At 39.0% G+C, this 13,567-nt stretch overlaps 1 protein-coding gene across 1 annotated transcript; it reads right to left on the bottom strand.

The window, feature by feature from the left end:
• Positions 1–1,605: 1,605 nt before the first annotated feature.
• On the bottom strand, positions 1,606–5,721 carry LOC126773951 (uncharacterized). Its single transcript, XM_050495211.1, has 2 exons — positions 3,906–5,721; positions 1,606–1,622 (listed from the first exon to the last, which is right to left on the bottom strand). The coding sequence occupies exons 1-2, from the start codon at positions 5,719–5,721 to the stop codon at positions 1,606–1,608; spliced, it is 1,833 nt and encodes a 610-aa protein (XP_050351168.1).
• Positions 5,722–13,567: the final 7,846 nt, after the last annotated feature.

The raw sequence follows: 13,567 nt of genomic DNA on the forward strand, positions 1-13,567 counted from the left end.
TTCCTTTAGCACGAATTGCTTATTTACGCAAATTAAGTACTTAAATCTCCAGTGGTATTTGTGCGGATTAGAACAAGCAAATTTTTGGTACGTTCGTCATGATGATGGCTATTACGTATCAACGAGGTGGTAGGGATTGTGTAAAATGGGTAGCTACCACCCACTTATAAAATATTCTTCTGTTAAACACTAATACTTCGTATTGTTGTTGACGGTTAATATTTTTACAGCGTCGATGTTTATTAACAACAGTGACTATTCGCCTATCCCTGTTTTATATAAAAATTAACATGCATTAGTTTTCTGTGTATTATGAAGTTTTTTATAAGCAGGGAGAGGTATTTTTGTGGGACACGACAACCATTTCCATGTTCTTTCAATGAAGACAACATAATATGACGGAACACAAATGGTGGTAAATGTGGATATTGATCTCCTATCCAGATCACATTTGCATAAAAACACCATTAATCGGATTTTGATGACACTTTTGTGAGATGTTCTTTCGTATGCCCGCGAAGATTCTTATTTAAAAAAAACATGGTTTTTGTATGTGTATGTTTTTCTTTTAATAGAAACGTTTTATATAGACTCATTATACTGCCTCTCATTATACTGACTCGACTGCCTTGTTGGTCTAGTGGCTTGATGTAAGGCCGCAGACCTGGAGGTCCTGGGTTCGGTCCCAGGTCGGGCCAGTAAAAAGTTATTGGGTTTTTCTTCAGAAAATTCTCAGTAGCAGCTTGGAGTCTGGAAGTTGGAAGTGTGTACAGTCCCGTGTCTCGAAAAGCACGTAAAGCCATTGGTCCTGCGCCTGAACTCTTTCCGGTCGTGTCGGATTGCCGTCCCATTGGATTATGAGAGTTAGGGAATAGAGGGTTCACTTGTGTTTGCGCACACACTTGTGCACTACTAATCTCTATTGAGATTGGCCGCCGTGACCGAAATCGTTCTGGAGGCCATTATTATGTAGACTCATATGGAGCATTTACAAGAAAAATAGCCGAGTAAATACTCTGAGTCAATCCAACTGGCATTGTCTAAATAGAAACACTGCATTGGATTATCCTCATTTACCAAGCAATCTATTGAAAATAAACGGTTTTTTTCGTTGATTAGCTTGTCCATTGACTCCGCGATTAACACGTTCTTAGCCAGTAAGCTACATAGTTTTCGATTTTTGTAATTTAACCCAAGAAGAGTTTTCAACGTCACATTGTCATGCATAATATGCTTTTTATTAATTGTATTAAAGCATTTTTTCAAACTAAATTAGAATTTATAAATAGAACAAACATATGGATACCTGTTATTGTATAATCTGTGTAGCTGTCAAATGACCTGTTTAATATCCAATTTAGACTCGGGTTAATGGAAATTTTATCTCAACGGGGACTTATTCAATATTATCTATTAAACAAGTACGTTATTATACTATTAGCAATTGTTCATTTAAGACAAAATATATGATGTGCTCGACATACTATCACCTTTAAAGCTTACCATTTTGTGTTATTAATATCTGTGGTTACTTTTATAATATATATTGTAACTTTATGTATAGAAGAAAATGCAGATGATAAATAAGCCTGGAGTTATTATTAACTAGTTTCCGTGTACACCTGAGAGTAAAAACTCATAATAAGAAAACTTCTTGCCGGTTATTCTCAGAAGAATGTATATTTTGAACTAGCTTTAGTTTAAATTAAATTTGATCCTGTAGCATGATGATCCCGTTATGCTTATAAAAGCCAAAATGGAATTATGAATACATTGATTTAGTTTTTTATGTAAGTATTGTTTATTAATTATAATATAGGTATGTATAATATCATTGGAGCATGTGAGGCTTAATTGAAGATCGCGGTTCCAAATACGGGCAAAAAAATATGATAAATCTGCGTCAGCCTATACGTAAGTATGCCGCTTTTCCTTGCTACTCAGCTACTCAAGTGGGGGTGGATCGCCTCCACTGTCACCAAACCTGCTGGTGGGGAGCGCAGGTCCTGAGCCCTGAGGAAAAGGCCGATCCTGCTCGGCGGAGACGACATCAGCGTCGTCTCGGCCCTTCCACAGCCCCGATGCCCGGGATGTAAAAGATAGGGCGTAACATAACCCTGGGGCCGTGGATGCGTGAGGTGGGGGCCTCACGTGCATTTCGGACGGCCCGGAGGAGGACGGCAGTCGGGATGACCTTGCTCTGCGGTACGCACTAGCGAGGAGTGCGGTGGGGGGCGAGATTGCCTTCGCCCCCTGAGGAGAACTCCGCCGAGCCAATAGTGGAGCAAAGCACTAGAGAGGCCGCGGATGCGTTATATCAACACGATCCCGCAACCTCTCCGATTCCGTGCCGAGGACGGCCATCGCAGTGGTTTTAGTGGGTAAGAATCCCACATAACCCCATTACCCAGTTCCCCCCCATGGGAACTAGGTACCTTTATGAAGGCTTCCATTGCGCGAAAAAAAAAACCACGTATCGCCCTCACCGCTGTGACCCTTTGCGGTCTCCACGGAAGGGCCTTGTTCTGAGCAATGAGAGCGTAGCTTTACTTTGGGTCATTTTTCGTTTGATGAAAAATATAACATTTGTCCGAAAACAAAAAAAAAAAAAAAATTGAATTCGAAATTTAAAAGAATTTTACATTTGAACTGAAACTTGGCTGCATTTCAAAATAGCACATTTTTGAAATGTATTGTAACTTTTTAATTACTCTCTCGTTTTGTTTTCATAGCGAATAAGAAAGAAATGATGATGAAAGAAAAATATATTTGAAAAACACCGTATTAATTGCGTATTCATCATTTATTCCTTACTAATTCGTATATATCGTCGTACTAATAGCGTCGCCAATAGCTGTCCCTCCAAGTCCGCATCAAAACCGTTGCGCCTCCTACAACGGACGTAAGCCCTTCGCGCCCGGCTGCACGTCGCCCGAAGCTCTGCTATTTCGGGCGACCACCAATACACCTGCCGGCGCGGAGCTCTATGCCGGAACCTAGGCATGGCAGCATCGCAGACCTCTTTGAGGGCACTGCGCATGTGGCCCGCTAGCTCTTCTGCACTGGCGCCCTCCCACCTTCCTGTGGAACCCCATCGCTGTACGATGGCAGCCTCCCTGGCCAGCTCACGATCTAGCTGGCTAAGAGACCACCTTGGAAGCGTGGTTGTCACCCTAGAGGGTTCCACCGACCTGCGAGAGTTAGAGATCTCAAACCGGATGTACCTGTGGTCCGACAGAGTCTCCACCTCCTCCTCTACTCTCCAATTCAACACTCTGCGTGCTACAACATGGGTGGCGAAAGAGAGATCCACCACGGACCCCCCCTGTTGCCGCACGCACGTGTAAACCTGCCCCCTGTTGAGTAGGGACAGGCTGGAGAGAAGTGCCCACACCTGAATAGCCCTTCCTCGCGGATTCGTGGCAGGGTTGCCCCAGGCACGTGACTTAGCATTGAAGTCGCCCAAGACCAGTATCGGCCTCGGTGACTGCCTGGTCACCGCAGCTCTGATCGAGCCGAGATAAATCTCGAACTCCGCCAGGCCGCGGTTGGGAGAGAAGTACGTACCCACAACAACGAATTCTCTCCACCCTGCCACTACGTAACCCGAGCCCCTCTCAATGAGTGAGAGAGAACTCGTTTCACTCCGGGTAGTAACCACCACGGTGCCGTCCAAGTCTCCTAACCAGTTAGGTAGGGGAGGGACATAATATGGCTCGCAGGCCACAGCCAGGTCGATCTGCCACTCCGCCATGGACTGCAGCAGCAGGTCCTGCGCCGCGGCGCAGTGGTTGACGTTCGTCTGGAGGAACTTTATGTTTGTGCTCATGTTGACATTGAAGCTTCCTCCTCGGCCTGGCGCCGTCCGACATTGGTGGTAGTCTGGGTGCCTAAGACCACCGTACCCTTTGTGATGGGGGGGTTGCACTCCCCTGATCCCATCACGTGCCCAGAGGGCTTGCCAGCGTCTGCGCACACAGCACAGCGCAGTTTCTCGGTACAGCCCGCCGACTTGTGGCCATCTACGCCACACCGGAAGCATAGACCCCCCCGTTCCGCTTTGGATGGGCAAAGCACCTTCGTGTGGCCAAGGCCCATACACTTGAAGCAGCGCAAAGGGCGCTGCTCCAATACGCATACCTTGGCCGAGCTCCATCCTACGAGGAGGCGACCGGCATCTGATATCTTCTTCGCCGCTGTGAGAGGACAGGTGATGCGGACCATTCCCATATATCCGGGACCACGCTGCAACACTCCGCATCTGACTGAGTCAGGGGAGCAGTTCCCTGCACGAGCAACTGCAGCGACCAATTTATCTTTGGTGACGGAATCATCCAATCCCGTCACCTTAAGGTCCACTCGCTTTACAGGTCGATCGACGCTTGCGACACCATCCAGCACAGTGCGGAGCTTCTCAGCAAGCTTATCCGCCTGCTCCGCCTGTGCTTTCGGCAGCTCGAGGAGTCTGGCTCCCGTCGCCGATCGTCGGACCCTAAGGCCGCCACAGATTCCAATATCCTGAAGCTTAACGCCCTGCTCCGCGCGCTCCAGGATGTGAGCGTATGTAACGCCTTTCTCCTGCGCATCCGGCTGCAGAGTGACCATTACTGCAGCCCTGCGAGGAGCAACCAGCCTCGGTTTGGCCACCGGCGGAGCCTTCGCCACTGTTGATGGTACTGTGGCGGACGCTGCGGCCGAGGGGGAAGCCTTTTTCTTCCTTCCCTTTTTAACCACGGTGGACCATGATGTCTCCTGGGCCTCCCGTGGTTGGGACTCCGACGTGGTCGGGGTGGCTGATAGGCACGTAGTCGGTGCCAGCGGGACTGACTCGACTGCAGGCACCCGTTTCGGCGCCTGTGCGGGTTTCGGTGGTGGGGTCGGATGGACCACTTGCGCGTATGTAGGTGCAGTTTTCTGCACTACAGCCTGTTTCTTGTCCGCGGCCAGAGGGGGACGGAGCACTTTAGCTGGAAGGAGACGGTCCTGAATTCCTTCCATTTGAGCTTTAATCATAAAGCCCACCGACGACATTATAGAGGCCTTAAATTCCTCCAAAGCCTGTGTGTCCCGCACAGTGCTGGTGGACGCCTCATTTGCCACTGCCACCGTGGTCCGCATTTCCGCAAACTCACGGCGGTGGGCTTTTAACTCAGTCTTGAGGCTGTCCACCTCCTTGCGCAGGCGGCCATTATCAGCGCGAAGCCTGCGCGTCTCTTCCGCCTCGGTCCTTGATGCCAGAGCATCTACGATGGACTGGAGCGAAGATGCAGATTCTTTGAGCTTCTTGATGAAGCCACCCTTCAGGTTGCTGGATTTCTGGGCAATCTCCAGAATAAGTGCTGCATTGCGACCAGCCTCCGCACGCAGCTCCTCTGCACCCAATTTTAGGGGATCCTCCCTACGGACCTCCGAGGAAGAGGATTCCTCAGAGTCAAGCGCGATCACAGCCGTCTCCTTACGGAAAGCCCGACTTCTCAAGGAGCGCTCAAACGCCTCCTCCCTAGCCTCGGCGGCCTTTGCTTTAAGCTCGGCTTTGGCGCGAGCGAGGCCAGTTCCGCGTCCCTTGGAAGTGAGCTTCCCCCGGCTAGCACTGTTACGTTTCGCCGCCGATCTGATTTCGGTCTCCGTATCCGAACCGGAATCAAAGAGCGCAAGGCCCACAAGTGGGCGTTTACGCCCAGCATTTGCGTCGGACGACGACAACTCCGTGTCGACGTCCATCAGAACAAAAAAAAAAAAAAAAACCAACGAACAATCAAACGAAACAAAAGAAAACAAAAATACCCTATATAAATTTAAAAAATGAAAATAATTGAACAACAAAAACAAATCAACAAACAACAGTGAAAACCAACATAACCAATCTCAAGACGAAACAACAATCCATTTGCACAGCCGAGTTCAGAATATGTCACAACAGAAACAACAAAAACCCTTAAAGAAAGCCAAAGTAGTCGTAAAAACATCCACAACGCATAGATAACGCAGCCAAAGCCACGATGTTTCGCTTCAGTTAGTATTCGTAACTTGCTTAGCAACATTCGCTCGAGATAACGAACACGTCCGCACGCTACGACGGTCAACGACGAATCCTATCAGGTGGCCCGCCTACCTATTCTATACAAAATAAATAAATGTACAAATAATCTTTGAAACCTAATTCCGGCGGAGAATACACAGGAGTCTTTTCGCCAGCAATATAAATTGTCCTACACATTTATAGTACGTATAATAAATTATTTCTAAATATAAAATATTTAGGTAATCCATATTAACTTTAACTCACCATTAGGCCTGCGCACATTGACGCAACGCACTTTTTGCTCACGAATATTTCACACGCGGTACGCATGATCGAGCCCACGTACGTGTAAACGCTCGTAAAAGTGCGCGAATCTGCGAAATTACACAGTGATTCATGCGCACCTTCGCAATTTCGCGCATACACGATATTACGTGCTACGTTCAAACCAGTACAGTCTTATATATAATTTATTTTAACTTTTATACCAAAGCAATTTTATGAATGAAACATCAGTAACAAATCTCCTGCTCTTTACCTGGTGTGGCCTAGGCGTTAGTATAAAATAGCTAAGCTGCCTAGCAATTATAAACCAACAATAGTCCGAATACAATAGCGTCAGTACTCCTGTCGGTCCATTTTAATTATATTTAAGTTATTGTTACTGATGTATGATAGGTTGTTTATTGTTGTTTTTTTTTTTTCATTTTTTTATTACAAGTTTTATCTTTTAATGAAGTCGGCCAGTTCAACTAGTAGGTATTGTAACAATTGTTATTGCTTGGTACAAAGAAATTTGAATTTTGTTTTTTAAGTAGTATTTTTTTTTTAAATTGTTGATTATGCCCGAATTGAGACACGGCTGCGATTCACGAAGACTAACCGGGAGATATTATAGGTACTCGTGTGCGCAAATACCAGCAACACTCATAATCCGATGGGATACGTAAACTTCGGTCTGCTTAAGAATTTTATTCTACAAAATGAAACAAAATTAAAATATTTTTTTTTTGTTTCAATTCTAAGTGTTACTTGAACCTTAAATATTATTGCACTTGAAGGCTTGTATACAGAATCGGAGCTTTAATTATTTTTTATACATTAATTCTACTTTAAATATGGAAATATCTCTCATTCAGTCGTTTAAATGGACTTACAAGAGTATTTGATTAACTTTTATTAATAAAGAAAGTTCTCGCTTATCCATAACGACAGAGCTGCATTTGGCAGTTCTGAAAAGAAAATTAGATAGAAATGGCACGCCCAAGGTACTTCTAATTATACAATTATGCAAAATGTATATAATTTTCACTACCGTGTTTTATAATAAATTATATATGTGTTTATAAATGAAATTCACAAGACATGGAAAGCACGTAAAGGCGCTCTGCGTCTGAACTCGTCGTATCGGATGCTGTACCATCGTATTAAGAGAGGGAGTGAATTGATTGCCCTTCTGTTTTTACACATAATTATGTCTCATTAGAAAATCGATTGAAAAATAATACATCATAAATCTACGTTGTAAATTGTTATTTTCATATATATCTTAAAAATACATTTTGAATAATACGCGAAAGCACCTATAAAACTCTCAGTTTACTTACGTAAAGCCAGCATTTCAGCTATAATTAAAAGAGATAAAAATTCAATATAAAACCATACATAAGTACAATAAACACTTACAAACACTAAAACACTCTCACACAACCCGCACATACTCACAGATACATTCATCAGATACTCATACATATCTTAATAGATATTTGTGTTTACTTTACTTACTGTCTTCTAGTTAGTAATTAACATAACATAATATGTTTAATACAATAACATGTTTAAGCGTTTTGTATAATCCTATTTTGGTTTTAGTTAAATGTCATATAATACATAACATAATAAGGTATGTATGATATCTGTTGAATAACCAAATAAAGGTAAAATTTGGTTTCAGAGTATTTGAGTCGGTGCTGGTGTCATTTCTAATATTATTTATTTGTTCTATGTCCCTCAGCTCCGAGCTGCTTATTAAGCTTTAATCAAGCGTCGACGCCAAATATTGCGGACTTAGGTACATGTTTTTCTATAGACTTTATTGAAATAATTTTGCGTCGAAATGACCTACTCTCTGAAAATCCGTTGAGAAAGAATTTTTGCTTCATAGTGTTACTTACAAATAAACAATATTATAAAAAACTGAAATTTCCAATTTTCGATCAATTGTATAGATTATTAACATTGATATCTGTCGATTGGTTATAAGTGTGTAATTGGTTAAAAATTGTTATATATGTTTTTTCATAAGCCGAGATGGCCTAGTGGTCTGAACGCGTGAATCTTAACCGATGATCGTGGGTTCAAACCCGGGCAAGCACCACTGAATTTTCATGTGCTTGATTTGTGATTATAATTCATCTCGTGCTTGGCGGTGAAGGAAAACATCGTGAGGAAACCTGCATGTGTCTAATTTCACTGAAATTCTGCCACATGTGTATTCCACCAACCCACATTGGATCAGCGTGGTGGAATAAGCTCCAAACCTCCTCAAAAAGAGGTGCGGAGGCCTTTAGCCCAGCAGTGGGACATTCTCAGGCTGTTACGGAATATATAGGAAGGCAAATGGGCAAATGGGCCACCTGATGATAAATAGTCATCATCGATAAGCATTTGCGCTTTACGATATATTAACCATTCGTTTCCACGCTTTTGACGTGAGATAAAAAAATAACTAGAGAGATACGAATTTGAATGAATATTTTTAATGAATTTATGCTCGAACCAAAGAATAGAGTTTAAACCAATAATAAAAAAATATTCTACAATATGAAACAAATTAAAATATATTTTTAAATTTAAATTCTAAGTGTTTACATTTACTTGAACCTTAAACATTATTGCACTTGAAGGCTAAGTGTATACAGAATCGGAGCTTTAATGATTTTTAATATATTAATTCTACTTTAAATATGGAAATATCTCTCATTCAGTCAGTCAAAAAATTAAGAATAGAGTAGAAACCAAAGAAAAGACTTCAAAAAGCAATAAAATTTATAAATGAAAAAAATCCAAAACATTTTCTCTTTTCGATTCTTATCAGTGTTAAAAGCCCTACCTGCCGGTTTACAACGTCAGTATACAACTACCATAAAATGTTCCACGTCTTCATTTTTTATGGATTTATAATTCTGTCGGTATTTTTCTAGCGATTATACATTAATTGTGTTAAAAGCAATAGCGACGACTTAGCTGGCAAATAATAAAAAATATATATATCAACTGTTAGGCTTGGCTCTATTCTGATGTATCGGTCCAATGGAAAGTTATTGGGTTTTTCTGCCAAGAATTCTCAGTAATAGCCCGGAGTCTGGAAATTAAAAGTGTGTACACTACCGTGCCTCGGAAAACCCGTAAAGCCGTTCATTCTGCGCCTTAACTCTTTCCGGTCGTGTCAGATTGCCGTCCTATCGGGTTATGAGAGTTAGAATTCCCTAGAGAGTGCCCTTGTGTTTGCGCACATTTTTTTTATTGTATAGGTAGGCGGACGAGCATATGGGCCACCTGATGGTATGTGGTCACCAATGTCTATAAAAATTGGCATTTTAAGAAATATTAACCATCGCTTACATGTGCCGTCAATCTTGGGAACTAAGATGTTATGTCCCTTGTGCCTGTAATTACACTGGGTCACTCACCCTTCAAACCGGAACACAACAATACCAAGTACTGCTGTTTTGTGGTAGAATCTGATGAGTGGGTGGTTTCCCACCCAGACGAGCTTGCACAAAGCCCTACCACCAGTAAAACTTATACTTGTGCACTAGAATATGTGATTCCAAAATCTCAGTCAGGAGGACTTCATTATCATCATCACTCTAGCGAAAACCTGATACGAGATGAAATTTAACCACAAATTTCACGTCTTAAAATCTCAGCCTTACTAATTTGTAAGTGAGAAAAAAAATCTTTTTACTGATTTAATTAAAGATATTTTTTTATAACATAAACAGATTATAAATGTAGATCAAGTTAGTGAATTACTTTAATTGAATTGATTTTTTTAATCTACTTTGCACATAGTACATTTGCATAGTGAAAAAATACGTTCTGTGAAGTATCAGCAAATGTAATAATGTTTTTTGATGTTACAAAGCATATCTAAATTTCAAATAGATAGAATCATAATTATTATAATAAGTTTTCAATCGCCAGACAACATGTATGAAAAAGCAATGCGTAAAACAATATTTGCCAAAGATTATTTATATTTTTAACGTTTAGACTGAAATACAGAACACAATGACTACGTGAGGTGTTTATTGCAAAAAGAAATGTTATATGATAGCTTTTTAATTTTAATAACATAATAACATAAAGTGTATAATGTAATAAGTATTATCTAAATTTTTAAGCGTTTCTATTATTATCAACCTTACTATTATTATTAACATGTCGTATTAACATTCATTTAATTTAAATCCAAAATACTAAACAAAGAACCCTAATGACTTTCATTCTTGATGACGAAGAATCCATGTGGAGATAAAAACAACTATACAGACATTTTAATTACAGTCTGTGTGTGACATTAACGTAGAATAGTTTATATCGAATAATGAAGGCTTGAAAGGCAAAGAATAAAATTAATATTAAAGCCGCTTCAGCGATGACATCAAAAGAGCGATATTACTTCGTTTAACTAAACGATGCACTTTATGCTTAATATCAAAAACATACTAGGCCAAGTCTCACTACAATTTAATCAACCGCAGCGTAAAATACACTGAACTGTAACAATAAAGGCTGGATCAAAGTTCTTCAGTTGAATAAAGGCCTTTCAAATGAGATGAAGTTTCATAAAATTCCGCCGTGATTTAGAATTAAGAAGAATAGAAGTGGCACTGACTTTATTAAGTCTTATTTATTGATCTTTGCTTCAATTTTAAATAATAAAACGTTGCACAAAAAATATTTCAATGTAGAGCACAGTTAAATATATAATTTATGATAATGAAACAAGCCAACTGTGGGAGAGACAGTATAATGAAAAATGTGTGTGCAAATACACAGACGCACTCTCCCTCATCCCTCCCTTCTCCCTCAATCATTAAAATGTAGAAAGTTCTTGAATAATCGAGTTAGCTTACTTCAAATTAGAAACAAACAAAACTTATTTATTTATAACTTAATATCAGTATGTAATATTTATAACCCAATCATTTCTAAAACTAATTTATATATATTATTATCATTCCCAATTTTCCTCACTTTAAGCACTTCTAAATATTTTTTGTTCTGTACAGGGAACCATCTCATTCATCCGCTAGGGAGTAAGAGTCTGATTAAGAATTAATTAACAACTCGTTGGTTCAGACCTTGAGATTACGTTACACTTTATTTTAAAATTACAACATTTATTTAAAAACAAAGTTGTTCCAAATTTAAACTAGTCTTAATCATTATGATTATATTAAAATACTGCTAACAATACCTATTATATTTATTATATTAACCACGAATTTCCTTGTGATTATAAACCTTTTGATATCCTTTAGATCCTACACAATCAAAATATAATTTAACAATATTTTTAAAAGTACAAAAACAATTTTTTTTTCAACAACAACAAATTTATGATTACTTTAAGGACTAATATAATACAAATAAACGTTAAAAATAGCTACTGTACTAGTGATATTTGACAATCAATAAGCAAATGTAACGTTTCTATTTTAGACTTTGACTTTTGGTGGCGCCTTAGCAATATAAGAAATCGTTAATATTTATTACAGTGCAAATGTTTATGGGTGGTTGTGATCATTCACCATCAGATGCCCATTTGCCCGTCCACCTAACTAGTGCATAAAAAAAAATTATAAATGCAAAAACGAGTTTTGATTTATTTGTTACGATGTTACGTGTTACTGGTTTTCACTGATACTCATAAAATGTTGCATGTACGTGTGTACAGAAATAGACAAGGGTGTCTAAACCCTGCACTACTTCCCTCACACGGAAACGAAACCGCGGACGGAACCCAGTATATAATAAAACTGAATCTTGTTGCACGGAAAAAGTTATAACTTAAAAATTAACCGAGCAGTTAAACCACGCCATAAATTTATTTATATAAAAACTTTACGCGCTCAACGTTACGCATTTGTTTTAATATTTTAAACCGGAGACTTCGTTTATTTCCGGTAGCTTTTTTTCTACTTCGTCCTAACATTGTTTGAATATTATATCATATTTCTAAATAATATTCTTGTGTCATAGTCGTGATAATCTAGACAACTACAACAAAATTGTAATCACCAATAATCCTAAAATTGATTGACTGTGCTGCTAACTGAAAATAAAAACATGCAAGCGGATAAAAATACGGACAAAACGTCTGTAACATATGATTGATAAATAATAATATTTCATATAAAATAATAAAAATATTTTCAATTTAATAGAAAAATCGAGATAAATAGCAAAAGCGGCCACTCCAAAATCTCGTAATACTTCGTAAAAGGCAATTCTCAAAATAAATATGAAATACCGTGTAAATGAACACTCTTTACACAAGTACCCTCGGTGTTTTCTGCGGGAAAAAATCTGAACGGCCTTTTAATACGGTTATCTTACTGTGAAGTCCCATTCGAAATGAGGGCTCGGTTACAATGAAATTTTTATTTTTCTTTTCACTTTTCAAAAGTATTTTTGTCGACGGTTTTATTTTAATTGGTATAATGTTTGAGTGTTTATTTTAAAAGTTATTTTTTGTTTAAATAATCTTTTTCTGCATTTACGAGTTATTGTTTCTGTTTTTAATTTAATTAAGTTGAATATATATAATATATTTCTTAGTAATGTTATGCAAAATTAGCACTACCCATCCCGGTTTTGTTCACGGGACTTTAAAACCTATTATCACGTCACATAAGTGCGCTTTCAGTGTGCTAAGTTTGTGTCATGAATATTTTAGAATGATATCCTGTTGGATTATAAGTAAAGGAAATGCTTAATTCGTCCTAGCTGCGATCGCTTTATGTAAATCGCTAGGCTTCTACATACATCAGTTGACATCCATATCTTTGACTAAAAATAATACATAGATCTTATAGCAAATTTAATCCGCACAAAAATGCTCTTTTCTTATACAGCATGCCTTAAAAATATTAATTCAATGGATTCAATATAATTGAATATCACGTCATAGTATATACATATGTGACATTGTCCAGTATTCGTATAAGAACAAAAACATAAATCGAATGCCTTCCAAGTTTCACCACTCCGGTCTTCGCCTTACATCAATAAACTCTGATTAAAATTTAATCAAGTGAACAACTGAGAGCGTTTTTGCTGACAATCTTCCGGCTTAATAATAATACATATTCTTTAGTTATTAAATAAGCTTAAGGGTTGATTGAATTATTATTTCGACATTAAATCAGCTTGTAGTAACTAGTTTCTTTAAGAAATTAGTTATTTAAAACTGGCTCTTGTGTACTTATTTTTTAAAAGAAAATATCTTTAGGATATTTGCTTGCGTCGGAT

The sequence above is a fragment of the Nymphalis io genome, chromosome 15 (assembly GCF_905147045.1).
Source record: "Nymphalis io chromosome 15, ilAglIoxx1.1, whole genome shotgun sequence".
Classification (NCBI taxonomy): domain Eukaryota; kingdom Metazoa; phylum Arthropoda; class Insecta; order Lepidoptera; family Nymphalidae; genus Nymphalis; species Nymphalis io.